The sequence below is a fragment of the Artibeus jamaicensis genome, unplaced genomic scaffold, assembly GCF_021234435.1.
Source record: "Artibeus jamaicensis isolate MK-2021 breed Jamaican fruit bat unplaced genomic scaffold, CSHL_Jam_final scaffold_3151, whole genome shotgun sequence".
NCBI classification, from domain to species: Eukaryota; Metazoa; Chordata; class Mammalia; order Chiroptera; family Phyllostomidae; genus Artibeus; species Artibeus jamaicensis.
The window spans coordinates 6,562,757-6,590,552 of NW_026522037.1; the positions used below are offsets into that span (position 1 = coordinate 6,562,757).

At 59.4% G+C, this 27,796-nt stretch overlaps 2 protein-coding genes across 4 annotated transcripts in view; one reads left to right on the plus strand and one right to left on the minus strand.

The window, feature by feature from the left end:
• KCNIP1 (potassium voltage-gated channel interacting protein 1) overlaps positions 1 to 27,796 on the minus strand; it is a 245,128-nt gene that overhangs the window by 189,500 nt on the left and 27,832 nt on the right. The gene's annotated exons all lie outside the window — the stretch shown is intronic.
• KCNMB1 (potassium calcium-activated channel subfamily M regulatory beta subunit 1) lies at positions 17,480 to 26,831 on the plus strand. Of its 3 annotated transcripts, none has more exons than XM_037127903.2 (4): positions 17,480 to 17,810; positions 20,083 to 20,240; positions 21,559 to 21,730; positions 25,987 to 26,831. In XM_037127903.2, the coding sequence occupies exons 2-4, from the start codon at positions 20,107 to 20,109 to the stop codon at positions 26,254 to 26,256; spliced, it is 576 nt and encodes a 191-aa protein (XP_036983798.2). In that variant the 5' UTR covers positions 17,480 to 17,810; positions 20,083 to 20,106; the 3' UTR covers positions 26,257 to 26,831. The 3 variants fall into 3 exon arrangements, with proteins under 3 accessions (XP_036983798.2, XP_036983799.2, XP_053512952.1); XM_037127904.2 differs by lacking the exon at positions 17,480 to 17,810 and adding an exon at positions 18,735 to 18,934; XM_053656977.1 differs by lacking the exon at positions 17,480 to 17,810 and adding an exon at positions 19,309 to 19,476.

Genomic DNA, 27,796 nt, shown 5'->3' on the forward strand with positions numbered 1-27,796 from the left:
GCCCTAGAATGGCCTCTGCCCGGCCCCTCGCCCCCTGAGGCAGTAACATCAGGGCTTAAGCCAATTTCAAGTTAGATACGATGCTAAATTCAGTGAGTCGGGGATGCTGTTTCCATGAAAAGCAAGACAAAATCAAGCACACGCTGGGCCCTGGCTGCAGGGGAGCGTGGTGCAGACTCGGTCGTGGGTGTTCGCGGGGGGCTGGAGAGCTTGCCGCCCGCCCGGCCCTCCACACTTCGGGAAGCCCGGCACCGGCCCAGCCCTCCTCCCCACACGGCTGCGGCCGCCCCGTCTCCCCAGCCTCCTCCCACCCCTAGATTTACTGCTTTTTATTACTTTTTTAATGTGAAGCAATTTAGGTACTCTCAGCCCCTTCACTGAGGAAAACAGATCTGGCAAGTGACTTTCAGAATTCAAGTCTCACTTTCCGAAAGCCAGGTCAGGGTCAGCCGGGTCTGGAGGCAGGGGAATGGAGGTGCCAAGCTAATTCACTGATTCGGTTACTATTTAGTGGGTGTGGCTGTGTGACAGATGCCATCCCAGGCCTGGGGACACAGTGGGGAATAGCCCAGGCTTCCGTCATGGTGCTTCCATTCTAGGGACGCAGAAAATGTAAGTCAGCTCAGAAACAGAGGTGGTGACAGAGCTGCCCGGTCCAGGAACCAGAGTGACGCAAGGAAGGGCGTCCAGGGAGGGTCCCAGGGGGCCTTTCTGGGGAGGGGACTCTGGGCTGAGGTCTGAGTAACAGGCGGGGGCTAGCCACAAAGAGGCCAGGGGGAGGAGGGTTCGAGCATGTGCAAAGGTCCTGAGGTGGGTGTGAGCTCAGTATCTGAGCCGGAAAAGAGCCCGGGTGTCCCCCCAGAGGACAGGGGGAGGGAAGGACAAGCCAATACTGGTAGACGTCATCCCACCCAGGACCTGGTGGGCCGCGGAGGGAGGTTGGACTTTTTTCTAAGGGGTGGTGGGAGCCATCAGAGGCTTTTAAACAGGAGAATGGCAAGAGCTGATGTACACGTTTCAAAGTGACTCAGGCTACTGAGTGAATGATGGGCTGAGGGGCAAGGATGGAGGCAGGGAGGCCAGAGGTGGCTGTCACCGTGGCCAGGTGAGATGACGAGGGCCTGGACCAGACCGCTGGCCCAGGAGCTGGCGTTCTGATCATCACCCAGCCCTGGACCAAAGGATTCCCAGGTTCCGGGTCCTGCCCTGGCCCTGGTCTCATCATTGCTGCAGGCATGAGGTGTGTGGGGTGTGGAGCCTCGTTCTCAGGCAGCCTGTGGGATGTGCTGAGGCTCAGACAGACCTGGGTTCACACACAGACCCTGTTCTTCCTCAGAGCCCTGGGCCGGGCTGCCTCATTTCCACAGGCCTCAGTACCCCATCTACAAAACGGGAATGGTATCGCCACCTTGTGGTGAGGACGAAACATGAAAACGCCGGCGCCATGGCACCCACCCAGCGCAAGCCCTGGGTCGGTTTTGCCTTCACGCCTGTCTGTCCCTCCACACCCCGCTTCTCTCGCCCAGCACGGGCGTCAAAAGGGGGCGCCCAAACATCCAGTCCAAAAAGCCCCCTCGTGATGAAAATGTCAGCAGCAGAAGGAGCCAAGTGGTGCTGACGGCAGTGATGGCAATGAATGATTTATGTCCAGCGTGATGGTTACATAAGCAGCTGTTACATTTTAAGAGGATCACGCAAACAATATGAAACATTTATTTAAGTGGTTCTACACTGTGGGGAATTCGATTTAATCAGCCTTTATTTCCGTTCTCATTAGAATGAAGTCTGGCAACTGTAATAGACAGTCTACCTCCGTTCGGCAGCTTCTAGCTACTGAAAGCAAATATTTTTACTGTTCCACAATTAAACATTTATACACACCCGGCTCCCCATCTGGCCTGTGGATCGGGGGGAGGGGGGGAGGTACAGTGAATTTGTGCCATGCATGTCTCACACAGAATGAAGCAGGTAACACCCCCCGCATCTGACAGAATTAATAAACCATGGGAAGGGCAGCTGGGGAACGACCAAGTTCGCCGATTCCTACCATTTCTCCGACCCGCCGGGGGCCGTGGCGAGGCTGCCCGAGGACCCTCGAGGTGGGCTTTTAATCTTTGCTCCTCTGGGCCGAGTGGATACTTTGCTTCTGTTTTGAATTCTATGACCATCACAACTTACAAACCATGGACGATGCTTAGAGGACCCCCTTAGGGTGATGGGGTTTTACTGGAAGTTCCATCAGAGCTTCCCTAAATTGTGCCACCAAATTCAGAATAGGGGTTCCCCGGGGGGGACCATGGGGAGGGGCACACCAGGGGCTTTTCCTGTCTGGGCAATGCTTTATTAGAAAAAGCAGAGAAAGCTTATGAAGCATTGGTGTTAACAACCTGAAAATCCAGTCTTGGCTCTGTCACTGCTTTTGTAAGCCTTGGATTTGCTGCCTGCCTCTTCTGGGCCTCAGTTTTGCCATTAAAAACAGGCAGAGCTGGACTGCAGCGGTGTTTCTCAAAGCGTGTACCCTGGAACCCTTCCCAAGTGCTGTCCCTTTAAAATCACGTTTCCCACGGTGCAGTAAGTCTGGGGGGCTCTGGGTACTCTCTGCCCTCTGGGAAAACCACAGAAAATCAAAAGGTCTGAAAGGCCCCGTGGAGCAGAGGTCTATTCGGCAAGCGCCCATCCCCACCCGGAAGGACCAGCATTCTGTACACCGGTCTTCGGGAACTGTCATTCTGGATGTCCCCAAAGAATTCTGGAGCCTGTAAGTCAACGAGTCAGGCCGGCTTCCTGCCTCTGAACGGGCCTGTCTGTAACCTCGCCCAGCACAGGGGGGGGGCAGACATCCCCGCCCACCTCTTTCCGTGGCTGAGCCCTCTCCCTCCCTGCTCTAAGTCCCCCCTTTCTGCTGGGGGGGGGCTGCCCTGCCCTCCCACCGCCGGGGAACCTCCTGAGCCAATCACTGGGATTCCTGGATGTCTGGCTCTTCCTTCTCCTTGGCTGCCCACCCCAGCAGTGTAAGTTGTGGAGACTTTCCGTTGCTCGGCACGAGGTGGTAAAGCCGAGGGCCAGCGAGGCTGTGCAGCGGAGGCGGGGGTCACACAGCGGGGGGTGGCAGGCTGAGATGGGCACCCACTTCCCGTCTGGCTCCCCCCTTTGCTTTCGCTCTCGTTTGCTTTCCACCCCGAGCTGCAACACAAGCGCAGCTGCCCCTGCACACTCCCACGTGCTGTTTGCTTTTCTCATTACTGTTTGTCTAGGGTTGTCCTGTGCGTCTCCGCTGACAAGGCTGCATCTCCTTAGAGGCGGAGCGCCGAGGACAGACTCAACGCCTCGTGGGCACACGTCCACCTGCCGGGCCATCTCGGTCCCGCAGTGAGTGATGCTGGTGCCTCCTTTTAGTCACACAAAGTGTGTTTCAAGTCCCCCCCAGTCAGAAGGCTAGACTCCCATCAGCCCTCATCACAGACCCCCAGTCAAGGATTCACTTTGCAAAAAGCCTCAGGGACTGGGCTCCTCGAATAACCACACCCAGTGTGAGCGAGAAAGGCGCCCCTTGGAGGAGACCCAGTTCTGACCGAGGCTTCAGAGAGGAGCCGTCGGATTTCTGGGGAGAAGCCCCACAGGTGGTCACGCAGCAACCCCGGGCTGAGAGGAGGGAACTCTGCCTTTCTGAAGGATGGCTTTAAACACACATTCTGAAAAACAGTCATTTTCTCCTAAGTCTTTCATGTGACTAGGAAACGAGATGGAAACACGGTTTGCTAATAGTGTTTTGAGTTTGCTCTGTGGGGACCAGCTCAGCAACAGGACCCCCTCCCAACAAGTTCTCCCCTGTGGGGAGTAACCCTGAACCTGACTGCGCTGTTGCCCAGGACCCAGTTTTGTTGGCGGGGACTGTCCCAGGAGCCTGCATCCACTAGATGGCAGTGTGCCGGCCGGACCTCGCAGGGCCTGCCCCTTGGCCTTGGCTGCCCTCGCCCAAAAGGCAGGTTCAAGTGGCTAATCCGAACCGAGGTGTGCTGCGGGGCACAACCGTCACCAATTTCAAAGACTTAACAGCAAGGGAGAAATGTACGATAGCTCATGAATAACTACATGCTGAATATTATTACAATGTTGGATATACTGGCTTAAATAACACGCATTATTAAAACTGACTTCACCTGTCTCCATTTAGTTTTTAATGTGGTTACTAGAACATTTTAAATCTCGTACCTGGCGTTACTTATCTTTCCGTTGACCAGAGAAGGGTGAACAAAGCAGGCGGGGAGGGGCCCCGGCAGGGAAGGCCCTGTGTGGAGTGGAAGGACCACCTGGGCCTGAACTGTGACCCCCCCACTCTGGACCCGTGACTCAGCTGCCCCGAGCCCCGGTTTTCCTGCCTCTAAACAGGCACGCAGGTGCTGCCTTCTCTCAGGGACGCTGGGAGGGCTGGCGGGGCGGGGCGGGGGCGGCCACCGGCCATGGTCCACACGAGCCTGCACCCCCGCACGACGGCAAACGTACCCTCACCAGTCTCAGAACTGCCTTGGTCGCAGCAATGACATGCACAGTTCCCCTCGCTCCATGAGGTCACACGTGCTGAGCACGGGCACGTGCACAAGTGTGTGTGTAAGGAGAGCACAGCCCAGAGAGGTGGGAGGGTGACCCTCTCTTCTGGCCAGGTCGGTGCAGTCACGGCGAAACCACGTGCGAGCCCAGAGCTCAGCCTGTCTCTCCCTCTGGCTCCCGGGGCGGCCTCCAAGGTGCAGGCGGCCAGGCAGGCCGACAGCACTGGGCAGGGAGGGAGGCTGGCCATTTGCTTTCTCTCCCCACTGGACCTGACTCCTCGCCTCTCCGGTCACCACCTCCAGGGCCGATGATGTCCTGCCACGGCCCTGCCACGGTCCACAGCTCCGCATCCGCCGTGGCACTGCCAGACCTCCCTGGGGCCCAGCCCCACACCCTCCTGGGGCCTGGCCATGGTCTGCCCTTGCAGAGACCGGCCCTGGAGCCGACTCCCTCCACTCACACCGTGGCCACCCTGGGAGCCCGGCCTCTAGTCACCGAGGAGCCACTCTGCGCCCGCCCCGACTGCTGACCTCGGGCTGAGCTCATGGGTGGGGAGACACACGAGAAAGGCCACTCACTGGATGCAAGGACGTCACCGTCTTAACTAAGACACACACGCAAGTGACAAGTGGGAGAGGGTCCCTTCCAGGAGAGGCACACGGGCACAGGGCGACGGGCTGTGGGAAGAAGGCCGGGGTGGGGACCGCGTGTGGAGAAGCTGATGCTGGAGAGCCCGGGGGGACACCTGGCGTGGGCGGAGAGGGCAGTGACGCAGCAGAGGACCCAGCATGAGCAAAGGCTCGGGGACAGGACGGCCTTTTGGTATAATGACTCAGTGGTTCTTTATACCAAGTCTGTTTAAAGGGAAGGGTCCTAGTGGGGTGGGGGCGGGAGGGAATGAGAAATCAGTCTGGAAAGTATCGAACTGTTGAAGGCTCTGGAAGGAAGGCTGAGGGCTTGGGGCTGGTCCCACGGGCACGGGTTTGGGAGTGGACAGGGTGAGAACCGCACTTCGATGGCCCTTTGCTAGAAGTCACACATAACACAGACCGAGGGTGGGAGGCTGACGGGGAGGGGACAGGAGGCAAGAGGGACTGTCAGGAGGCCTGGGTGGGTGGGGGGGAGGGGTTGCTTCCACTGGCTTTGGGCACGACAGCGTGTGAACAGCGACAGGAGGGGCAGCCAGCGATGATTCTGAGGTCTGCAGTGGGTGGGAGAGAAAAGTGGTACTTGTGGAAAAGGAGAATTTAGTTTGGGAATAAACTTAAACGGCCCCTTATGAGCCTAATGAGTTTCAGGAGTCCCCTGGTGGTTCAAATGAAGGTGTCCAGTAGCAACAGGGTGTGGAGAGCCAGACGCATTGGAAGTGACCTCCTGTCCAGGCGACCTCGGAAAGGGAAGCGGGTGAACACGCACCCTGACCTCATGCTCTGCCCTCCTGTGACACCTGCGTCGCCTCCCCATTGGCTGAGAGTGGGTCCTGGGAGATGAAGGAAGGTTCCGGCAAAGCAGCCCCAGCCCTGGTTGTTGGGGAAGAACCTGCTCACTAATTCCTCGGGAGACAATGATTCGTGTCTGTTTATTCTTTTATACAGTAATTTTCATCGAGTTTCTTTCTCATTACAGACGCAGGAAAATTGGAGGCCACAGACCAGCAAAAAGAAGAAACTGAAAATCATGAGGAATCCCACTGTTCAGACAAAATTGCGGCTCACTCCCACGCAGCTTTTCCAGGTGTTTTTACTGCAGGTGTCCCGGGTGGGCACCTGCGGCTCGGTGTCACTCTCTCAATGTCACTCTGTGGAAGCGCCTCTTCCACAGGGACACCACCGTGTATTCAAACAACCCCTGGTGACACGGACGCGGGCGGCGTGCCCGAATCGAGACCTCCTCCCTGTAGCTCGACGGTTGTGCCGCTTTAGGCGCAGGTCCTCCACGTGGAACGGCTGAGGCAAAAGGTGTATTCGTTTGGAAAGATACTGTGGCATATTCTGGCATCAGTTTTAAAGAAGAGAATAGAATTTAAGGGTTACTAGGTGGACTGTTTGGCCGAACCCGGTGGAGAATCCTTCCTGAATCTGGGCAAATGACTCAGCCTCTCTGGGCCTCAGTTTCCTCATCTGTGAAATGGGCGGTTGTGAGGATGCAGTGAGTTACTCAGCCTGGCGTGCTCAGGACAGAGCCAAGGACCTGGTAGGTATTCAAACAGAGTTAGCGGTTATCTCCAGCAAAAGTCTTCTCGGCAGGAAATAGATACCAGCAGCCTCCAGTTCGCGTTCTTCATGCTAAACGCAGAAATGCCTTCCTTCCCCCTTAGAGACCTCCAATCCCAGCCTTGCAGCGCAGAGACAGGCGGGCAGCCCCACCAGGGCGGAGCTCACACGCCCAGGAGCCTGCAAGGGGCCCGGCTTCCCCGGGAGCACGGCTCCTGCGTGGCTCCTCCCCGCAGAGTTCCTCACGCTGCCCTCTGGGGGACCTGGGGCCCAGGACGCGGGCCCTCCTCGCCCTTGCCTCTCACAGAGGCAGTGCTCTGCAGAGACGTGGAACAAGGTGGCGGGGTGGTGAGCCCCGAGGCTGGGCGGGCCGGGGGCTCTCTGAGGAGGTGACGAGAACGCTGAACTTGCTCAAGCAGAAGGAAACAGCCGTGGGCACAGGGGCCGGAACAGCGGTTCGCCGCGTGGGGAATGTCCCCAGGGAGCCTGCAGACAACCGCGGTTGTCACACGTGGCGGGGCGCGGGTGTCATTTCCGGTGCCCAGTGGAGAGGGGCGCGGGACACTGCTGAACGTCCCGGGATGCACAGGAGAGTCCGCACGACGGGAGCCTCCCCGGCCAAGTGTGGTCGTGCTGGGCTGTGGGACTGGGAATCCAAAGATGAGGAACAGATGACGGGGAAATAGGAGGGAGAGGCAGACAGCGAGCAAGAAATGCAAAAGTGGGGACCACTCGCCGGAGGACGCGCTCTCCCCCCCAAGCCCGTCCCCTCACTTGGAGAAGCCAGGAGACGGAGTCCACGTGGGTCACCACAGCTGACACCGTCGCGCCCGCTCCCGGATGAAGATGCGAGAGCAGTCGCCCTGCTCCCTGCAGCCCCGGCTGCGGCAGCAGCACCTGCGAACCGTGACGGGACAGACGCGCAGGGGCCGAGCTCGCCAGTCAGCGCTCATTCCGGGCCCTGGCCGAGCACTGGCCACGCACCTGCTGCGCGTCAGGCACTGGAGACCTCGCCGGGGCCACTCCCCGCTCGGGGACGAGGAAACGGGGGACGGGCCTGGCCCCGGACGGGGAGGGGGCAGACGTGCGGGGTGGGGGCCCAGGTCATCTGACATAAGGCCCGGGGTCCTTTCGAGAACAGCGCGGCGGCTGGGACGCACTGTGACATTTTGTGTGTAGCAGTGCTGAGAAGGGCTTCGCTGTGACAGGAAGTGGCCCAAACTGGGCGTGACCAGTGTGAGTGCTCACCGCAGCCCGGCCCCGGCCCAGCCAGCAGGGCCCCGTGGTGCCCGGCCCAGCCTCCGCCTGCGAGGAGCCAGGTGTGGCCGGCTCCCTGGGGTGCAGCCCTCGAGCTGATGCCCCTGCGGCCACACACTGTGAGACACACCACCCACCACCCACACCTTCATGCACTCAATCCTCCCTCGACTCTTCCCTGAGCACCTACTAGGTGCCAGGTGCTGCCCTAACGATGGGGCACAGCAGCGCACAGGACAGACCACGTGCTGGGGGTGCAGGCTGGTGGGCATGTGGGTAGGAGACAGTGCAGACAGACCCACAGGGGAGCAAAGCGGGTGGCGCTAGGGGCCGGGAGGAAGATCAGCGGGGAGGGGGGGGGTCTGTTATAAACGGGGTGGAGGAAAGGTTAGGGTGGTCGGGAAGGCGTCGTGGAGACGAGGCATTGCAGCAGAGACTGGGGGGAGTGAGTCACAGGTGCTGCACCGGCCCTGAGCCGAGGGCCAGGCGCTGGTGCGGCCCCCTCTTCCACGCTGCTCCCTGCAGCGGACTTCATCCTGGGTGCTCTGCTAGACGGCGCTGCACGGAATGCGGAAGTGGCTTTCCCCACCCGTGTTGGGTCATCCCCTGGGGCAGAAGCCCCGGAGTCAGATGTCTGGGTCACAGGGCCTGCGCGGCCGCCATGGCGGTGAGATCATGGTCGGAAGCTCTCTTGCAGCATCTTCCTCCTTCCCGACCCACTCAGGTCCCTTTGCTTAGAAAGCCAGACCCGTCCGTCTCCCCCCAACACTGGCCCCCCAACGCTGCTGACAGGTGTGGAGACCCCCCATGGGAAAAGGCTCGGCTCTGGGCCTGGCGTGCGAGGCTTCCTCCCTCCGCCCCCGACAGGCGTCTCCCGCCTTTTCTTCCGCCGCTGCCCTGTGCAGAACCCACTCACTTCTCCAGCCCACTCGAGAGCCCAGTGCACTCAATGCAACAGCCGGAAAATGAGGTCACCCTGACAGGTGTGGTCCCCAGCCTATTAAACCGCAGGTGGTGGATGGGGCGGAGAGAGGCCCAGCGGCCGGCGGGCCCCACACCCCACAGTCCCCGAGTCACAGCTGACCCGTGACCTGTGCACTGGACCTTCCTTCACATCCGACACACACACACTGTCCCCTGCTTCGGGTGGGCCCTCCACTAAGCAGCGGGGACCCCACAATGGCAACAGCTGGGTCCTCTGAATTCCTCCAACCCGCCAGGGCTCCACCTACCTGGGGCGTCTTCCTGACCTCCCCGGAGCCCGGTCCACCCCTCCTCCCCCTCCCGCAAGGTACGGTCTCTGCCTTCCATCAGGCACCTGGATAAGCTTATGAGCCCTGTCGCTGGCCGCTTTTTGATCATTCTGGGGCACCTCTCCATCTAGACCAAAGCTGGTAGAGGGCAGGAGCTATCTCTTTCTTTAGACCTTCGCAATCCTCCCAGCACCTTACGGATCATAGTGCATGTGGCACTTGCTAATTAAACACTGGTTTGTTGAGGGTATGATCCTGCCTCACTTTTGTTCAAAAACCACTGCATAAAATCCAAATTCCCCTGGCACACAAGACCTTTCCTGAGACTCCTCTAGACATTGCCTTCTCCAGGGAGTCCTCCAGGAATGCTCACCGCAGGTGGACACAGAGCCACCACCATACCCACAGGCACAGGTGCCCACATGGGAACACACACAGCTCCTCGGATGTCTCCCATCAGAGCAGCTGTCTGCACGGTGGATGAACTTGGCCTTTGAAAGCACAGATCCTGGGTCCTGACCCTGGCTCAGCCAGACGGGCAGTGTGGCTGCCCCCTCCCCTCTGAGACACAGCCTTGCCATCATTACCACACTGGCCTGGCAGGGCCAGAGGGCCGCTCTGGGAGGAGAGGGAGCAAATGCTGCAGCCCTGCAGGCCCCTGGACCACACGGCCAGTTAGCGTCACCTCCCCACTGGCCACCCGGTGTGTCCGTGTGCTCCAGAGGCGGGCCCCGAGCCGGCTCGCTTCCCCTCTGAACCGCCAGTGCCCGTCAGGGTCTGGGACACAGATGCTTAGAGGACGGTCACTGGGTGTGCAAACACGCATGTCGGCTTGAGAGAAGGTCCAGGGAGTGTAACTGTCTGTCGTCCCAGGAAAGCAGCCCGAGAAGCCCACAGACGGGGCCCGGGGACCAGTAATGAGGCCAGCTTGGGGGTGAACACACCGCGGCCTGGGGCCCCATCCGTGACACCCACCCTGCCCCGGCCAGGCAGCTCTGCACAGCTGCGTTCAGCCAACCTCCACGTCCGCCTGACAGAGTCGCCGCGTCCGTGCGGCCTCCGCTGAGTTTTTATCCTCACTCGAATCCTGTGTGTCCTCCCAGCATAACGCAATTCTCTCCCTTCCTCCCAAACCAGAGCACGCTGCCCACAGAGACACGGGCCACGCTTTGCATTTATAGCATCCTTATTAATCCCGCCCTGACCTCTGGGCCCAGCGCGCAGCCTAGGGACACGGCTGCAGCTCCCCTTCCACGGGGCCTATTAAAACGCCTTTCTTTTCATTGGTCCAAACCAGAAGATGAGCTGAAAAAAAAGCGCCAGCCCTCCTTTTCTGTGTCAGGGTGTGGGGAGGTGTGTGCGGGCACACCTGTGTCGTGTCTGAGATGCCCCATGTGAAGGACTCGGGGACCCGCACGGGGCAGGCTGACACCGCAGGAGGGCTGGCGGGGCTCCCGGGACCTCTGACGAGCTTAGAACAAGAATGTAAAGTCGGGTTAACACTGTGGATTTGGATTCAGCCGTCAGCAGACTGTCCTGGGAAAATGCAGGTCAGGCACCAGAGCTGACCTTGCAGACGCTCACTCCGCGCCTGTGAGCCTGCGCTCTGCCTGGGGCGCGGTTCCAGGGGCTCCAAACCCTCACGAGCTCACACCCCTCCACAATCACGCCGAATGGACTGTCCGAGAGCGAGATATGTATTGTTACTGAATAAACGCATTCCCGTCTTGAGGTTGTTGCGATAGTTAAGCCATCTGGGCTAACTCGCCTCCTTCTCAGGATTGTTATGGAGATTAAATAAAATGAGGGTAGCAGCTCGAACCGTGCACCCCTGGTACTCCCTACACACGTTCATGTCCAAGTTCCTGGAGCCTGTGCATGTGGCCTCACGTGGAAAAGGAGTTTTGCAGATGTAAGTATGTTACAGGTCTTGAGATCGCCCCAAGTGGACCCTGAGTGCAACAATAACTTTGAGACGGGAGAGGAGAAGGGATGTGGAGACGGAGCCGGAGATGGGAGCGAAGCAGCCCCAAGCCAGGGAGCCCCTGCCGCCGCCAGAAGCTGGGAGACGCGAGGAGCTGTCCTCCTCTAGAGCCTCCGTAGGGGACATCACCCTGTGACCCCTTGCGTTGGGACGCCTGGCCCCCAGGACCGTGAGAATGGACTTTTGTCACCCTGAGCCAGGTGACAATTTCTCACAGCAGCCCTGCAGGAATGCCTCGAGGTGTGTGTAGGGACGAGCTCGGGGTCTGGCCTGGAGAAAATCCTCGATAAATGCTGACCGAAGAAAAAATCAGCTCTGAATGCCGCCACAGCTCCCTCCTTAGAGACAGGGTCTTCCCGGCGGTCCTGTCCCCCCAGAGTGGCCACGGTTCAAATCTGTGTGCTTATCTCCCGGACGAGGCCTAGGGAGCTTCTAACAGTCTCTGCTCTGAGAGTAAACGAGGACCTCGAGCTTTGCGGGAGTGACCTTATTGTTTATGGGCGGCAGACAACATTTTCACTAATGTGTGACGAAGGGGATTAAAAAGCCTCTCTCTGGCTTTTTAAGCGTCTGCAGGAAGCAGCTACTGGGAGCCCTGCCCTGGGGAAGCCCAAGTACTAGCCTCAGACACAGGGTGCCTTCCCTGTAGGGTCCTGTCCCGGGGTGAGTTGGGGCTGAGGCTCGGTGTGGAGGTGCAGGGGGTGTCGGAGAGTCCCCCGGGTCGTGCTGGAGACAGGCTGTGACGCAGAACATGCGAGGAGATGCCGGGCAGGGGAAGGCCGGCAGCCCACGGCTCGGAGATGTCTGCCCAATAAGGTGGCCATCATTCACACGCGGCCACTTAATTTAAATTAATGACGAGATAAAATAAAAATTTAGTGCTCTGCTCACTCTAGTCAGTCACTTTCCGAGTGTTCAAGAGCCATCTGCTATTAGTGGCTCCTACACTGACGGTGCCTCGAAGCTGGAGAGCAGCCCACGGCTCCGTTCCTCCCCCCCCCGCCCCGCCCCACGCAGCCGGCTCTCGGGGTCCACTGTCCCTGCACTTCCCTGGCCCTCTCCCTGGCCACGTCTCGGTCCGTGGTTCCTAAAACCTCTTCAGATCTCCCAATTTCTGCCTGTCCCTTGAAGTCCTGTGCCAGAAAACCAGTTCTCCAGAAAGCGAAAGTGCTGATTTGCAGTGTTTGTATTAGATTTCCACGGTATAAACACTCCCACCCCCAGCCGACTGCCGGCTCCCAGGCTGAACAAGTAGCTGGGCAAGGGCTGTCACAGAGCTGCAGTGAGCCAGTTCCAGCTCACCCCACCCCGCCTCTCCTGCGGCCCCCGAAAGTGGTGATGCAGACTGCCTTTCCCAGGGGCCTCCGCCCAGGGCCACAGTGTCCCTGGGAGCCCTCGGTGCCCATCACCCCAGAGCCAGGGAAAGCAGAAGTGGGAGGAACCACTTTGTCACCTGGGCCCCAAGGTGGCACTGCCTTTGTTCTGATTCCCACGAGCTACCCCTCAGCTTCCATTGACCATTCTCCCTGTCTCAGCATCTGTCTTTCCCGGGCTCAAATCAGACTCGGCCAACCTGCTACCGTCTTCCACGGCTCTCTCGGGTCCAGCCCTGGGATCTGGTCCCCAAACTGCATCCTTACAGATCAGTCTCCCTCACACCTGTCCCTTCCTGAGAAATGACACCAGGTACAAGTTCAGGTGAGGGTGGGGGTGCAGCAGACCCTCCGACCAGCAGAGGGCGACGCTGAGTCCCACTGAGCGAGCAAGCAAGCACCATGGCTACATAGCCAACAGTGGGGCTTTGATTAAAAGTGTTTTATGGTGTGGGAGAATGATCACAATATCCTGTTACACTAAAAAGCACATGATCTCTCTCTGGCGGCATGCTGCAGCAGCAACGAACCTTGCGGATATTACACCAAGTGAAATAAGCCAGACACAGAAGGACCAACCCTGCCCGACCCCATTTCTCCGCGAGTCTGCAGCAGCCCGGACTCACAGCCACAGGAAGAGGGTGGGGGTTGCGGGGGCGGGGAGGGATGGGGGTTGTTTCTCGGGCTGAGAGTTTCGGTTTTGCCCCGTGAAAAAGTTCTAGGGAGCTGCTGAACCACAGTGCGAATCTAGTTAACACCACTGAACAGTGCACTTAAAAATGGTCAAGGTGGTAAAAAAAAAAACTTTTTTAAAAGCAAGAGTTTTTTTTTTCCCCTTCAAACCAGACCATTGTAAAACCCAAGATCCTCCGCGTGCTCCTTCAGGTGTGAGTCATGTGACGCCGGACAGTTTCTTGCCCCAGATAGTGGGGCGCTGGCCCCCCAGGGGGGAGCCCAGCGCGTGGAGGAGGCACGGGAACCAATGTGAAACTGCGAGAGAGGAACTGCCTGGGGCCAGCCGCACAGTGCGCTCTGAGGATGCTGCTCAGCACGCTGACCTGGCCGAGGACGCAGGGAGAGTGCTGAGGGGACGCAGGGGGAGGCGAGGACCCCAGGACTGAGCGCCTGGGAAGGGGAGGGCCCACCGGCAGGTGGGGATGCAGGGTGCGCCCGCTGGAGAGAGGGCCGCGTCCTCTTGAGTGCCGGGAAGGACCCCCACCCTCCGTGTCCCCCCCCACGTTCCTCCAAGGGGTGGGGTCATCTCCGTACACTTCTCTACGGCCTCACTGTTCCACAGTGAGCTGGGAAGACTCTGCAGGGGAACAGACGGGAGCAGACCTCACCGCACAGGTGCACAGCGGCTCTTCACTCATTTACGGTCCTCCTCGTTTCAAGGAGGATTTCAAGCTGCTTGCAGTTATGTGAGCAGCACAGCAGGCTAACATGCCTCGTCGCGAAGGAAGGGAAATGAGGTGAAGGGAAAACACAGCTCCAAGAACCGCAGGAGAAAGGACCCAGGTGTCCCTTCACTCCCAGGGAGCCACCTTGTCCTGTTCTTCCTCAAGTCCCATCTTGACCCCTAAGTGTCCTCTTTTTGTGGTCTTCTCAATGCTTCTGAACAATCTCTCATTATGGTTTCCTCTGCCCTTTATAACTCTCTCTCCCTTAAGTGTGGCTTTTTTCCCCCATGGTGTCTTTTCTGCAGTTAAAAAAAAAATCCATCCTTCCTTCCTCAGAGGGAAGGGCCACGGCTGGTCCACCTCAGCGCAGTGACACAGTCAGAGCCTCTGCACAGTAGGTCCTCCCATGTGTGGGAAAGACTGAGGGCCACGCACAGCCACGCCCCGTGGCCCTCCGCCGGTGAAACACCCTCCTCGGGGCTGAGGACACGCTTGCCAATTTGATGGATGGAACTTATTATCCCAAGTGGCAGCGGAGAATAGATATTGATTCAGAAGGGTTTAAATAAATAAGCGGACGCACAGTCCAGACAGGGCTGTGGACCGAGGCGAGGGGTTTGTCGGGCACTGAAGCAGATGTCGTCATAAAGGGACGCTCAGCGGTCCTCTGGGAAACCGGGGCTGGGGGAGTCGGTGAGGGGTGGCACAGGGGTGGGCGGTGGAGTCCCAAAGCACAGTCCGCACCCAGGCCCCATCACGCCACCTGCCAGGGGAGTGACTGGGGGCGAAGAAGGGAAGCGAGAGGACCTCCGTGAGGCTGGCCGGGAGGACTGCGGCGCGTGTGTGTGTGCGTGCATCCGTGTGCGTGCATCCGTGTGCGTGCACCAGGAGAGCCCACAGGGGACGGGGGCTGGCCGGCCCCTGCTCCGTGAGTCTGCGGCCTCAGGGCGGGGACATGAAGACTGGAGGCTGGACGCGTGCAGGCTCCTCACTCAGGTGCCTGGTGGAGGTGCTGGCTGCCGGCCGGTCACTGAGCCGGGCCGTTGGCTGGAACACCCCACGGTGGCCTCCTGGCCTCTCCACACTCGAGAGGCTGGCTCTGTGGGGGCGTCCTGGTGAGAGCCGGGCCCCCATCTCGGGCTCGGCCTTGGAGATCCCGCTGCTGCTTCCACCACATTCCATGTACCGGCAAAGCAGTTACAACGCTCTGCCCGGGCTGCAGGGGGGAGGGCGCGGACGCCGACTCTGGAGGGAGGGGGGTGCTGTCAAACTGGAAGGCGCGTGTGGGAGGGGGCTCGTGTCGGTGTGGCCGTGCTTGGGAAACACAACCTGCCACCCTGCGTGCAGGATCTCTGCTTCCTCGAAAAACACCGAGGGTCTCCGTCCACTCATCTCCAGTCGAGAGATGGACAAACTGAGGCTCAGTGAGGTGAAGGGACTTGCTTTGGGAAGTTCGGTTAATAACCGCGCTGCACGTCAGTCACCCACGTGGTAAAGCAGGTAGAAAAGTCTCTTCCTGAACAGGTTAGGGCGAGCCTGCAGTACTGGCGGCCCCAGGAGGCTGCTGGGAGGCTGCAGTCAGGGAAGGTGCTCTGTGAACGCCAACACCCTGCGCCAATGCACAGCCCCGACCTTTATTGGTGCCGCACCATTATTCCCTCCCCTCCCCCTACAACTGCCCGGGACACACAGCCCCACAGCCGGCGGGACCCGCGGCGCACCCACGTTCCCGCCACAGCGCGGGGCTCGGGCACACTCTGTGCAGCGGAAGAGCTTGCCTCCCTCCTCCCCTTCCCTGCCTGCTCCCACCTTCCAAGAGGAAAAGCACCCTGGGAAGAACGCTAATGTTCGTTTATAAATTCCGCACGTGTACCCCTCGTAGCTTGTTTAGGGGATTACGAGCAAGCAGCCCTCCGGTCACACGTCCGGGGCCTTGTGCAGCTCCGTGCACTCTCCCAGGGAACGGAAGGAAGGACCAGTGTTCTGTTCTACTTCAGGGGCCCCAGGAGGGCTCTCCGGCTCCTGAATGGACCAAGAGCCATCCTTGGAAAGCCACTGCTGTGGGGATTCTTTCCAGGTCCTCGGTCCCTCACTGTCAATCTGCCTGCAAGGTCTAAGGCCTTCAGAGACCTCCTTTGCTCTGATGTCCATTAAACGGACAATTTACTCTCCTGTTAATACGATTCAATTAGCGGAGGGTGGAGGGGAAGGGCACTTCCTGCTGCAGAGTGTCATTTCACGGTCCGCTGGGCTGGCTGCCTGGCAGCGGCAGCGGCAGCAGTGAGGGAGCGGCGGGACTCCTCTGTCAGGCGTGCCTGGGCTGCATCCACCTCCCTGGGGCCTGGGGGTCACTCGGGGTGACCCCAGAACCTCAGGTGGCAGGTGACTGTGTAGCGGAGGTGAGCTTTTATGTCTCGGAGCAGGGCCAGGCTCAGCAGCAACAGCCTGAGCTTCGCTGGCTTTGCCGTCTGGAAGGTCTGGCTTTGAACTTGGCTCCGACCCTCAAGAGTGCGGTAGTGTAGACCAGCTCCTCCAGGCTGCCAAGGCCCAGACTCGGCTCCTTTACCTCGCCATTGGGTAAGATGAGGAGTTAGTGGGGTTTTTTGCTGATTTTCGATCCTTACAACAAGCACTTTACAGATGAGGACACAGAGAAATCTGGAAGCACGGTTTTGCCTGCAAATGCTGATGCTCACTTGTCTCGCTGATAGGAATGCACCTCTGCCTGGCTCCAAACCGGACTTCGGGAGGGCCCGGGGCAGGCAGGCCTGCGCTGGGCTAGAAGCCACTGTGGGGCCGGGACTGTCCCCTGCTTCTGCCTGGTTGGTCTTTAAAACGGAAGTTTCCTTTTCCCTGCCCCAAATCCCCACCATCTGTCATCCTCATCACTGAACCTGAGCAAAGTGAGTTAAAAATCCCCACAGCAGAGATGAGAAAACTGGGGCTCAGAGAGGTGCCAGGACTTGCCCAGGCCACACAGCACACCAATGCCAAAGGCGGGAGGGGCGGGTCTCGCTGCTCTGTAGGGTACGCCAGCCCCCCCAACCCCCCCCCCCCCCCGCTGACACCGCCCCTCCAGCTTCAACTCCTCCTCCCTCCCACATGTCAACAAAAGGAAAACCACATCTCATCCCCGCATCTCTGCCAGCTCAGAGGGACCGAGGGAGGAGAGTTGCCAAATGCACCAGGACGGCCTCCCCGGCTTCCAGTTTTCCTCTGTTGTTGTTTGAGACCCGTCTCCCAGGAGACTGTGGGAAATGCCCTCCGTCCCTCTCTGTCCCCCTCCGTCCTCCTTGGCTGGGCCTCCGCTGAGTTTTTATCCTCACTCGAATCCTGTGTGTCCTCCCAGCATAACGCAATTCTCTCCCTTCCTCCCAAACCAGAAGGCTCTCCCACGGAGAGGGGCGGGGAGGGGGGACGGCAGGGCTGGGGTGAGGGGCAGAGGGTGTCTGCCGGGCCACCTGAAACAGCCAGTGCTTAGGAGAGCGGCCTAAGCAGAAACGAAGCACTCTGCTGGAAACCCCCTTGGACCAAAGTCTCCCCTGGACACCCTGCTAGAGTTTGGGCCCAGGGCAGCTCAGACTCAGACTTGACCATGTTTGGGCATGGAGGCTTATCTCCGATGGGGACCAAAGGCCGCTTCCCTGGAGACCGAACAGGCTGGGAGTTCAGGCTTCCTTCTGGAGCTCAGGCGGCGTCTTTGGGGTGAAGGCTGGGGGGCGGGCAGACAGGAAATGTCTGCCTGCTGAAGGACCTGGAGAGGCAGGGCCGCGGGGGCGACTGTGAGTACCCTGTCTCCCGCTTGGGGCCTGGGGCTGGAGGGGAGAGGAGGGAGCTCCCAGAGGGAGGGAGGGAGGGAGGGAGGGACAGGGGACAGTGGGGACTCCTTCCCGGAGGGACTGTGTGCCAGGATCCTGGGCTCCAGAGGGGCTGACGTTGCCACCACTGGGGACTGGAACTGCTGGCGCCCCCTGGTCAGCTGGGAGGTGGGGGGCTCTGGGTCCCCAGTCATTCCATGAACTCAGCGCCCGGGCCGTCAGGAGCCAGCTGTTAGAGCCGCCACCAGAGAGAGGGCTGAGAGCAGAGAGCAGCCGGGGAAACAGTCCCTGGTGACGCTGGGACGTCTCAGACTGCAGGGGACCCCACTTCTCAGTGCCCCCAGCAGGGGAGGGAGACTTGTCCCCGGGCGTCGACCCTGTCAGTCACCTGGGACGCAGTGACAGAGTTGCTGTACCCTTGGTGCCTGGCCCCGGCTCTCCCACGGAGAGGGGCGGGGAGGGGGGACGGCAGGGCTGGGGTGAGGGGCAGAGGGTGTCTGCCGGGCCACCTGAAACAGCCAGTGCGTAGGAGAGCGGCCTAAGCAGAAACGAAGCACTCTGCTGGAAACCCCCTTGGACCAAAGTCTCCCCTGGACACTCGCTAACTCGTAAAAAGTACACGTTAAGCCCTGGCCGGGTAACTCGGGTGGCGTGTCATCCCGTACACCAGAAGGTCAAGAGTTCGATCCCCGGTCAGGGCGCACACCTAGGTTACAGGGTCGTTAGGGTACAAGAGGCAACAGATTGATGTTCCTTCCACATCTACATTTGTCTCTCTCTCCCTAAAAAAAAAAGAAATCAATAAACATATCCTCAGGATTAAAAAAATTACGTGTTTATTACTTTAAAGACCTGGCAGGGAAGACCAAGTTCTTCCTGGCCTCTGGCTGAAGTGCCCTCCAGCGCAGGGGATTTCGGATCAAGGGCCCAGGCCCCGGCACCTTCGGCAGACAGGAACTATGGTTACCTTTAGCAAACGGAAACAACCAAGACGTTTTCCCGAACTCTATGGGGCACCTCACAGGACAGATGGGAAACCCGCACAAGGGACAGAAGCTGGCAGCCATGCAGCTGCAGGTGACTCTCAGGTGATGATGAGTCACGTCCCTGGGGTGTTCAGGGCACCCAGTGGGGGGGGGGGCTGGTCCCCGCCTGCACTGGGAGGTGGAGTGTCCCAGGAGGCAAATGAGGGCCCTGCTTCTGGAAGGAGGAGGGAGGGAGAGAGGTGCCAGCTACTTCCCGGCACCCTGCTCTGGCCAGGGGGGCTCGAGACTCCAGATGAGGCAGCAGTTGCTGAGGCCACTGAATGCCTCTGCCCTCACTCGAAGAGGGCGGTGGCCCTCACAGGACACTGACCATGGCCACCTCCTGGGCTCTCTGCCCGCTGCCCTGGCCCGGCCAGCCTGCCGTGGGGGCTGCTGGGCAGGACTGTGAAATGCACCCGGTTTTCCTGAGACAAGTGTCCCAGAAGAAAGTGCACGATGTTCGGCCTCTGCCGCTTGCTGAAGTCGTTCATCTCCTATGCTACTTTCCCGTTGCTGCCTTAGCAAACGACCATGAACCTGGCACTGCAAACCACAGAAATCTACTTGCACGAAGTTCTGGAGGCCAGAAGTGTCCAATCAGCAAGGTGCCGGCAGGACTGGAGTCACAGAGTCAGCAGGGCTGTGCCCCCGCGGGGAGTCCAGGGGACAGTCCGTGTCCCCTGCCTCCTCTGCTTCTGGGGGCTGCCCGCAACCCCTGGCCCAGGGTGGCGTCACCTCCATCTCGGGCTCCCTGGTCACTTTACCTGCTCCTCTGCCGTGTCCCAGTCTCGGTCTGCCTCCGTCTTGTAAGGACATGCAGGGTCTCTATGGATAATCCAGGGTCATTGCCCAGCCTCAAGTGTTGTAATTTAAAGTCTTTGCCAAGTAAAGTAACCGCCCCACGGTCCAGGGCTGAGAACATGGGCATCTGGGGGCTGTTATTGAGCCTATCACACAGCGTGACCTTGGCAAGTCACTTCACCTGTCTGAGCCACGCAGGTCCTTCACCTGTAGAATGGGCGTGATAACACTTGCCTCTCAGAGCTGGCGGGGGGCTTACTTGGGGTCTGAAAACCCCTCTGAGGGCGCAAGGCTCCATATAAAAATAGAGGCGACATTAACCTTTGAGCACCCTCCCCTCCCCCCATCTTCCCTTCCGTGCACTAACTGTCCCCTGTGCTGATCCCATGTCTGTGTCTCTGTGGCCCTAGAAATGACCGCTGTCGCCGGTGGACATGGGGAAGAAGCTGGTGATGGCCCAGAAGCGGGGGGAGACCAGAGCCCTTTGCCTGGGTGTGGTCATGGTGGTGTGTGCGGTCATCGCCTACTACATCCTGGGCACCACTGTGCTGCCCCTCTACCAGAAAAGGTACCGACCCCCCCAACCCCCCCCCACCCCGTCCTGCCCTATTCTCAAGCCCCTGCCCCACCAACCGTCTGGTCTGGGAGGAACCCCAGACTTCTTCCCACCCTTCCCCTTGGCCTCCACACCAGGCAGAGAGATCTGGGCGATGCTCATTCTTAGAGTCCAGGATTCACGGGCAGGGATGGTTGGCTGGATTAGGCCCTGCTGGTCTGGAATTCTGGGACTTGTAGGCAACATTCACAGGAGATCCTTTCCATAGGAAACACCACAGGGTCGGGGCAAATGCTCCAGTGTGAGTGTCATCCCAGGGGGAATCAGAGAGTCAGAATCTCATAGCTCATCTGCACAGTTTGACAATCCCCCGAAAACTCCTGAGCAGTGGGCATCTAGCCTCCTGTTGAATAGCTCAAGCGATGGGGAGCTCACTACCTCACTGTGCATACCTACTTTCTGATAAGCAGGAAGTGTCTCCTTGAGCCCAAATCTGGGAGCTCTGCTCTAGCATCTCAGGGAATGTTTCACGCCCTTGCTCCCTGACGTGTCAACCAGGTGAGCTTTTAAAGGGTGCGCTGGGAAGTCCCTGATCCGCGCTCGATTTGGAACAAACACCCTCAGTTCCCTCAGCCTCTTCTTAGGACAAAGCTCAGACCCTTGCCTCCCGGCACATCCCAGCGACTGCCGGCCCCTCAACTGACAGATGGGTCACAACTGATTTGCTGCCGATGTGCTGACGAGTCTGCCTGCCTCCCCTTCCCGGGCCTGCGCCTTCCCCGCATTGCACAGCACTGGAGGGACTCTGAGCAGCCTGTGCCCCCCCCCCAAACGGTGCCTGCAGGCGAAGCACTGCCCCCACTGCCTCCCCACCCAGCACAAATCAAAGCCTCCTTCATGGGCGCTTTGTAGGGGAAAGGGCAGGGATTCTGAAGCCGCCCAGACCGGGCTTCGGGTCCTGTGTGGCCTCGGAAAAGTCACGTGACCTTTCTGAGCTTCTCCCACTCTCTGTGAGGTGAAGGTCGTGTGGGAGCAGGGCTTGGGCCCGCCTGCTCCTCAGAATGACCGCAGCTCCTTCCACGACCCACCAGGGCCTGGGCCGCACCCACCTCCGAAGTCCTGGTTCACGGTTCTGGCCTGTGGCTCGGATGGTGCCGTCCCAGAGGCCGGCAGCGTGGACATCCTGCGTCTACGTCTCCTGCCCTGGGCCCAGGGACTCTGGGTCGTGTGGCTGGGTGCTCACGGCACGATGGGCAGCCCGGTCCCGGGTCTGCCCCAGGGCGCCCTGCACCACCCAGTTCTGAAACGTGTGTGTGTGTGATCTCTCTAGCATGTGGACCCAGGAATCCATGTGCCACCTGATTGAGGCCAAGATCTGGGACCAGGAGGAGCTGGAGGGCAAGAAGGTGGCCCGGTACCCGTGCCTGTGGGTCAACGTGTCTGCCGTGGGCCGCTGGGCCGTGCTGTACCACACAGAGGACACTTGGGACCAGAACCAGCAGGTACTGATGGGGGCGTGAGCACCTGGCCCCTTACCCCTGGCAGGCGTGTGGACCTGTCCCTACCTGGCTCCCTCTCCCCTCTCTGGACAGGGCAGGCCGAGACAGATGAGCCCACTTGACCAGGGACCAGAGCACGAGGTCCGGTCAGGCCTAGCTCTTCTGTGTTAGGATCAGACAGACCTCAGTTCGAATCCCTGCTGTGCCACTAAAAGTGGCTGTGTGACCTGGGGTGGCTGACAGAGCCCCTCTGTGCCTCAGTTTCCACCTTTGCTCAAGTGCTCTTGTGAAGTCGGGCACCGCATACAACGTGCCCAGCTTCCTGCCAGGTGGACAGAGCGTACCGAAAAAGCGGTCACTCACTCTGTAAAGGAGCCAGATGAGAGGCCAGGCCCAGAGCTGACCCCCCCGAGGGAAACCCCGTGAACCCTTCGCCCCAGGAACCCAGGGCCCAGGGCTGCAGCCGAGCCAACGCCCGGGGTACTTTCTTACCAGCAGCGTCCCTCCGGCCCCGGGCCCACGATCATTTGCTCCTTTGCCCGCTGAGTCATTCCACAGTCATGGGGTGCGTCCTGTGTGAGGGGCTTCAGACTGAAGAGGAGAAGACCCACGTGGGAATGATGCCCAGTAGGGAGGGACCTTGTCCAGCCCACGGGGAAGGAGGGAGGCAGGTGAGGGAATCAGGAGGGCATCTGGGTAAGGCTTTCAAATGCCAGGCAGGTGCCGGACCCACAAGAACGCGGAGGGGCGTGTGAACCGAGGGCAGGGCACAGGACAAGGCTGGGGGGGAGGGCCGGGGACACAGGGACCCTGAGACGTGTACAGTCACTGACACATGACGGAGCGCAGCGGGGACAGGCTGCAGAGGTGAGTGAAGGTGTGTTCCCAGGAGACCCCCGCTCTACCCAAGTGCAGAACGAAAATGTGTGTGTGTGTGTGGTTGTTCTTGTTGTTCTGAGAGAGGCAGAACCTGAATGAGGAAAGCTACATGTTACACCTATTAATTCCCATATTTAAAAAATCACAGAAAAACACTTCACTGAAACTGTTTTGCTAAAAAGACCGTCTTCAAAGGATGTCCGAGAGATACAGCAAGTACAACACGGCAGGAAAAAAGACGGGGGTGCGGAATTCCGGCCCGAGACACACAGCACCGTCAGGGAAGCCGGGAAGCCCCCTTTCACAAAGCACAGAGTTGGGCGTTTGTGTGCGACCAGGATTCTTTGTTCCGCCTCCGGAGTCCTGCCCAGGAAGGGAACTGAGGGTGGGGCTGCTCCTACCTACAGGCACCACGTTACCGAAACCCACCCTGGCCCGGCTGCCGGGCAGGTGGAGGTTAACCCTGCCTACAGAGCCACGGCGGCCAAGGCCTTCTGGTCTCAGTGCTGACGTCACGACCCGCTGGACAGTTTTCAAAGAAACTCAGATTCCATGAGGACTGGAGTCTCACCATCCCGGGCTCACAGCAGATGGATTCCTTTGCATGCGCATCGGAAGGAACAGCTCACTCCAAACGACGCTCACGGTGCCGGCGGTTACAGAGAGTGGGGGTTGTGGCAACTCTGAACCCTTCTAACCAAGTCCACCGTTTCCTAGGAGGAGCTTCTGCCGGTCCCTAGGGACCGAAAGAAAACTGTAAAGAAGGGAAGTGCCGGTGACATTCTGGCACTGCGCAGGCTGTGTGCCTTGTCATCGCTGCCAAGGACCGGCGACCTGTGGAACTGCAATGGGATGACACACGCGGGGTCCCCTCAGCACAGGCTGTGCACGAGAACCACCCCCACCCCCGGAGGGAGGCTTAACAAAGCCAGGCTCCCACACTGAGGGACGGGCGCAGAGCCTCCGGGCCCTCCGAGTGATTCTGAGGTTGGGAATTACTGCCGCAGCAACCTGGAGTCTTCACAGGGCTCAGGGCACCGGCAGAGCGGAGCAGAGCAGTGTGGGGGTCAGTGACCGGGCAGCGGGGCGGGGCCACGGCACAGCCCCAGGACAAGACTGGGCCTCAGGCAGGATGGATGCTGGCAGTCAGACTTCGGTGGCAGATGGGACCGGAGGGGGCCGGGTGCCAAGGGGACAGTGGGACCCCTGACAGTGCCAGGGGCGGGGAGCCTTGGAGAAGGGGGTCAGCACAGTGCAAGGCGGCCTGACCCGTCCTTATCACCGCAATGACTCAGCGCCACCAGCTGGAGGAGGAGCCTCGGATCCCGCTGAGTCAGCCACCGCTGGGACTCCTGCCTCTTCCTGGCATTCAGTGGCCCTGACTTAGCCCAAGGAGCGAGAAGCACATTTTCAAAGACAGACGTGATCACTGGTGTGACAGGGACTGGGAGCCGGCTGGCATGCAGGCCGCCTCCCTGAGGCCACGGTTGCCAGCACCGAGGAATCAGAGGCCGGCTCACCGCCTCCCCCCCAAGATGAGCTGTCAACAGCATGTCTGGCCAGGAAGGGCGGCGCTGGCTGACAGCCACGGCAGCTCCGTCTTCCCTCCCGTTGCACCCAGGCATCACCAGGGGCAGTGCTGATAGCCGGCGGCTGCATGGGTGGGACGGTGAGGTACCTCCAGGGTGCAGGGGGCCAGTGCTGCAGGCCAGCTGGGCGTCATGTGAAAGGCCCCCTTTAAAGAGGAAAAGAAGGAGCTATTGTTGCAATATCATCATTAAGTCACAATATGATTAATGACAACAGCATCTCCCGTTTACTGAGCACTTACTATGTGCCGGGCTCTGTGCGAAGTGTTAATATGCATCATCTCTTTCAGTCCACACGACAGTTCAACCAGGCCGCAGCCTCACAAACCCAGGTCCCAAGGCCCAGAGAAGCTGTGGCACTTGCCACGGTCACACAGTCTGGAATTGGTAGTTGAACGCAGGCCTGCCAGGCTCCACAGACACACACTGCTCAGCAGGCAAGGTTACCCAAGGTCACAGTCAGAGGCACGGGGGAGGCTTGCGCTTGCCCCTCTTGGCTCAGGATTCTGAATCCACCCGCTACTGAGACCCTGTGGTGCCCAGCAATGCTGCATACCAGGCTCCTCAGGAGCCAGCTTCTCCCCAGCCTCAGCTGCTCCCTGGCTGCCTGGTGACCTACTTCTGGATGCAGCTCCCTCCCTTCCCAGGCTGTCAGAACTGCGGTGCAACCACCCTTTGTTCTGCTGGGCTGAGCCCTGCCAGGGCAGGCAGCTTTGGGGGAGGGGCCTCCCTCAAATCCAGGGAGCAGCCGAGGCCTGGGGAGAAGCTGGCTCAATAGTTTACACACTCTGGGCTTGGACGCAACTTGGTCTAGTCCGGTGGTCTCAAAACTTCTCAATATGAAGGAATCACCTGATGCTGGGCCCACCCTCAGTGATTCAGAGGGCCAGCCTTCCAGGTGGGCTGCCGGAGGGGCTGGGGTTAGGGGGCAGGGATCGCACTTACAGACGTCTTCCACAGGCTCCGCTGCGGAGCTCTGCCGCAGGGCCTCATCTGCTCAGGCCAGGGGCTCCGAAGGGCAACAGTCAGTGTCAGAATTGAATGTGCCCTGCGATCCGCCTGCACAAAGCTCTTCGCCACACACCGCCCCCCCACCCGCCCCCTTTCTTTTCAATCCCGGTGTCGAATTTGTTTGGCTCACACCAGGTTGGGCCACAGAGGCTCTTCAACTTGAACTTTTGCCAACATTCTTTAAAATGTGAGCGTTCACATTACAATCGGGTTTTCTGGCTTCTGGTGAAATGTCAGAGGCCTGGCTGCAAAGGTCTTCTGGATGCCCTGGTGTCCATCATCCAGATGGATGGTGACCGCCAGTCCGGACGCGTTCTACTCCAGCAGGCCCACCACTCCCTGACAGTTCTCCCTGGCCCACACCCCTTGAGGGCCTTCCCTGCAAGAGCCCTGCAGATAACCATGCACTTGACCTTGCCCTGAATCCACACAAAGAGCCCACTGGGCCTGTGTCACTCACTGCCACTCACTGGTTTCATCTGACAGTTAAGCTTGAAGACCTCCTATAATAACATCCTCTGAAAAGGTACGGCTTGTGACCCATTTAAGAGATGAGGCTGTCGAGGCTCGGAAAGGGTGAGTGATTTGTCTAAAGTTCCACAGCAATGGAGGTAGAGCTCTGGACTCCAGCTGGGCCCCTGGCTCCGGGTGTTAGCGTGTCCCACCCAGTTCTGACTCCCGATTCAGAGCAGGCACTGTCCTTTGCTGCTGACAGACACTCGTTCGAGGGCCTGAGAGACAGGACTTCCTGGCCCACGGGTGCTCTCAATGTCCCCACAGTGCTCCTACATCCCTGGCAGCCTGGACAACTACCAGCTGGCCCGGGCCAACGTGGAGAGAGTCAGAGGCCGATTCCACGAGCACCAGGTGTTCCCCTGCTTCTCGGCCCCGCAGGAGAACGAGACCAGAGTCCTGTACCGGCGCCTCTACGGGCCGCAGACCCTCCTCTTCTCCCTCTTCTGGCCCACCTTCCTGCTGACTGGCGGCCTCCTCATTATCGCCATGGTGAAGCTCAACCAGTCCCTCTCCATCCTGGCGGCTCAGAAGTAGACCCGGCCGCGCCACGACACCGCTCAGGCCCCCGGCACTGGGGACCCCAGACCGTGCCCATCTGTGCACCCACCCCCTTCCTCTGCCTTCCTACTCCCCACCCCCCACACACAGTCCACCTGTTTCCCACTGTGTGTCTGGCCTTCGTTAAGTCACTTTCTGCTCAGGAACGTACAGTGGCTCCCTAGTGCCTAGGAGAGCGCAGGCCGGCTGGTTTTGGCCTCCATTCCCTGCCCCGGATCCACTGACCCCCCCAACCCTCCCCCCAGATGACGGTGGCTCTGACCTCTGTGCCTGTGTTCTCACGGCTGGCTCCACGGCCGGCCTGTCCTGTCCAGAAAGCTGTCCTGTCCTGTCCAGAAAGCTGTCCTTGGCGAACCTGCTCTGCGTTTCACAATGAAAACTACGGCTCCCTGATGCAGAGCACATTCGGAATATGTCTTATTTTTAGGACACTAAGTGCCTACCCGTTAGCATCCAATGCTAACGAATGCATAAAAAAATTATGAGACTATCAGGAAATATACTAAAATACTGCATTAAAGTACTACCAGTGGGATGGTGGTTAATTTTCATTTTCTTCCTTATCTCCTTTTTTATCTTCGGTCTTTTCAACGAGGGGAAGGTTTGGTTTTGTTGTGTTTAATCAGAAAATCAGCAGCAGATGCTGTTTCGGGGAAAGTCTGTGAGCCCCCCGCCCCAGGCAGGTGGAAGAGGGGGCTGAGGCGCCCCGGTCAGGGAGGGAAGAGGCCATGGGAGAGCCCTCTGTGGGGGGAGGTGGCCGTGCAGACGGGGGCCGACGCTGCGGGCAAATGCAGGGGGCGCTGGCTCGGCTGGGGAGCCCTTCCCGGGTACAAAGGGCAAAACTGGAGGAGGCTGTGCCCCCACTGTCACTGCTCCAGGCAGCTTTCCTGGGACACAGGGGAAACGCCCCTTCTCACCCTCCAGGCTCTCGCCTGACGTTCCCTCCGAGGGGGGTGACGTGCTGCTGCCCAGAGCCCCTTCCTTGGCAGGCTGGTCCCCCCACTCTTTTAAGGGAGTCCCAGTTGAACTATCTTCCTGCCGGAAGTTGCCATTGGGGAAACGAGGTAAAAGATACGTAGGATCTCTCGGCATTATTTCTTACGGCCGCCTGTGACTCTGCAATTATCCCAAAGAATTAAGTTCAATTGTAACAAATAAAAAAGAAAAAGAAAGCCCCACCACGAGTCTCTTTTCCAGGGCTCCTTTGCACAGGGGCTGCACGTACCTGAGTTTGGGGCTAAAACACAGAGAAACTCAGAACACCCAAGCAGCCCCTGCGGGGGGAAGGTGCACGTCCCTCTAGAAAGTTTAGTGCCTGGGGAAGCCCAGGGCCTGCGGTCCCTTGCGGTATTAACCATGACCTTCATTCACTGGAGGCAAACGCCTGCCTCCTGTCCACATCTGCCTGCTGCTCACGAACTCCATGAGCGGGATGAGCATGAGATACAGGGCATTTACACGTTGAAGAAAAATGTTTTGGGGAATACTGGCTGCCTGGGAGCAGAGAGTGCTCATT

Bases quoted from the DNA above. Each gene is read 5' to 3' on its own strand.
- KCNMB1 (XM_037127903.2), top strand. From the start codon at position 20,107: ATGGGGAAGAAGCTGGTGATGGCCCAGAAGCGGGGGGAGACCAGAGCC. The intron at 20,241-21,558 runs GTACCGACCCCC...TGATCTCTCTAG, and splicing joins CTGCCCCTCTACCAGAAAAG to CATGTGGACCCAGGAATCCA. The intron at 21,731-25,986 runs GTACTGATGGGG...ATGTCCCCACAG, and splicing joins CTTGGGACCAGAACCAGCAG to TGCTCCTACATCCCTGGCAG.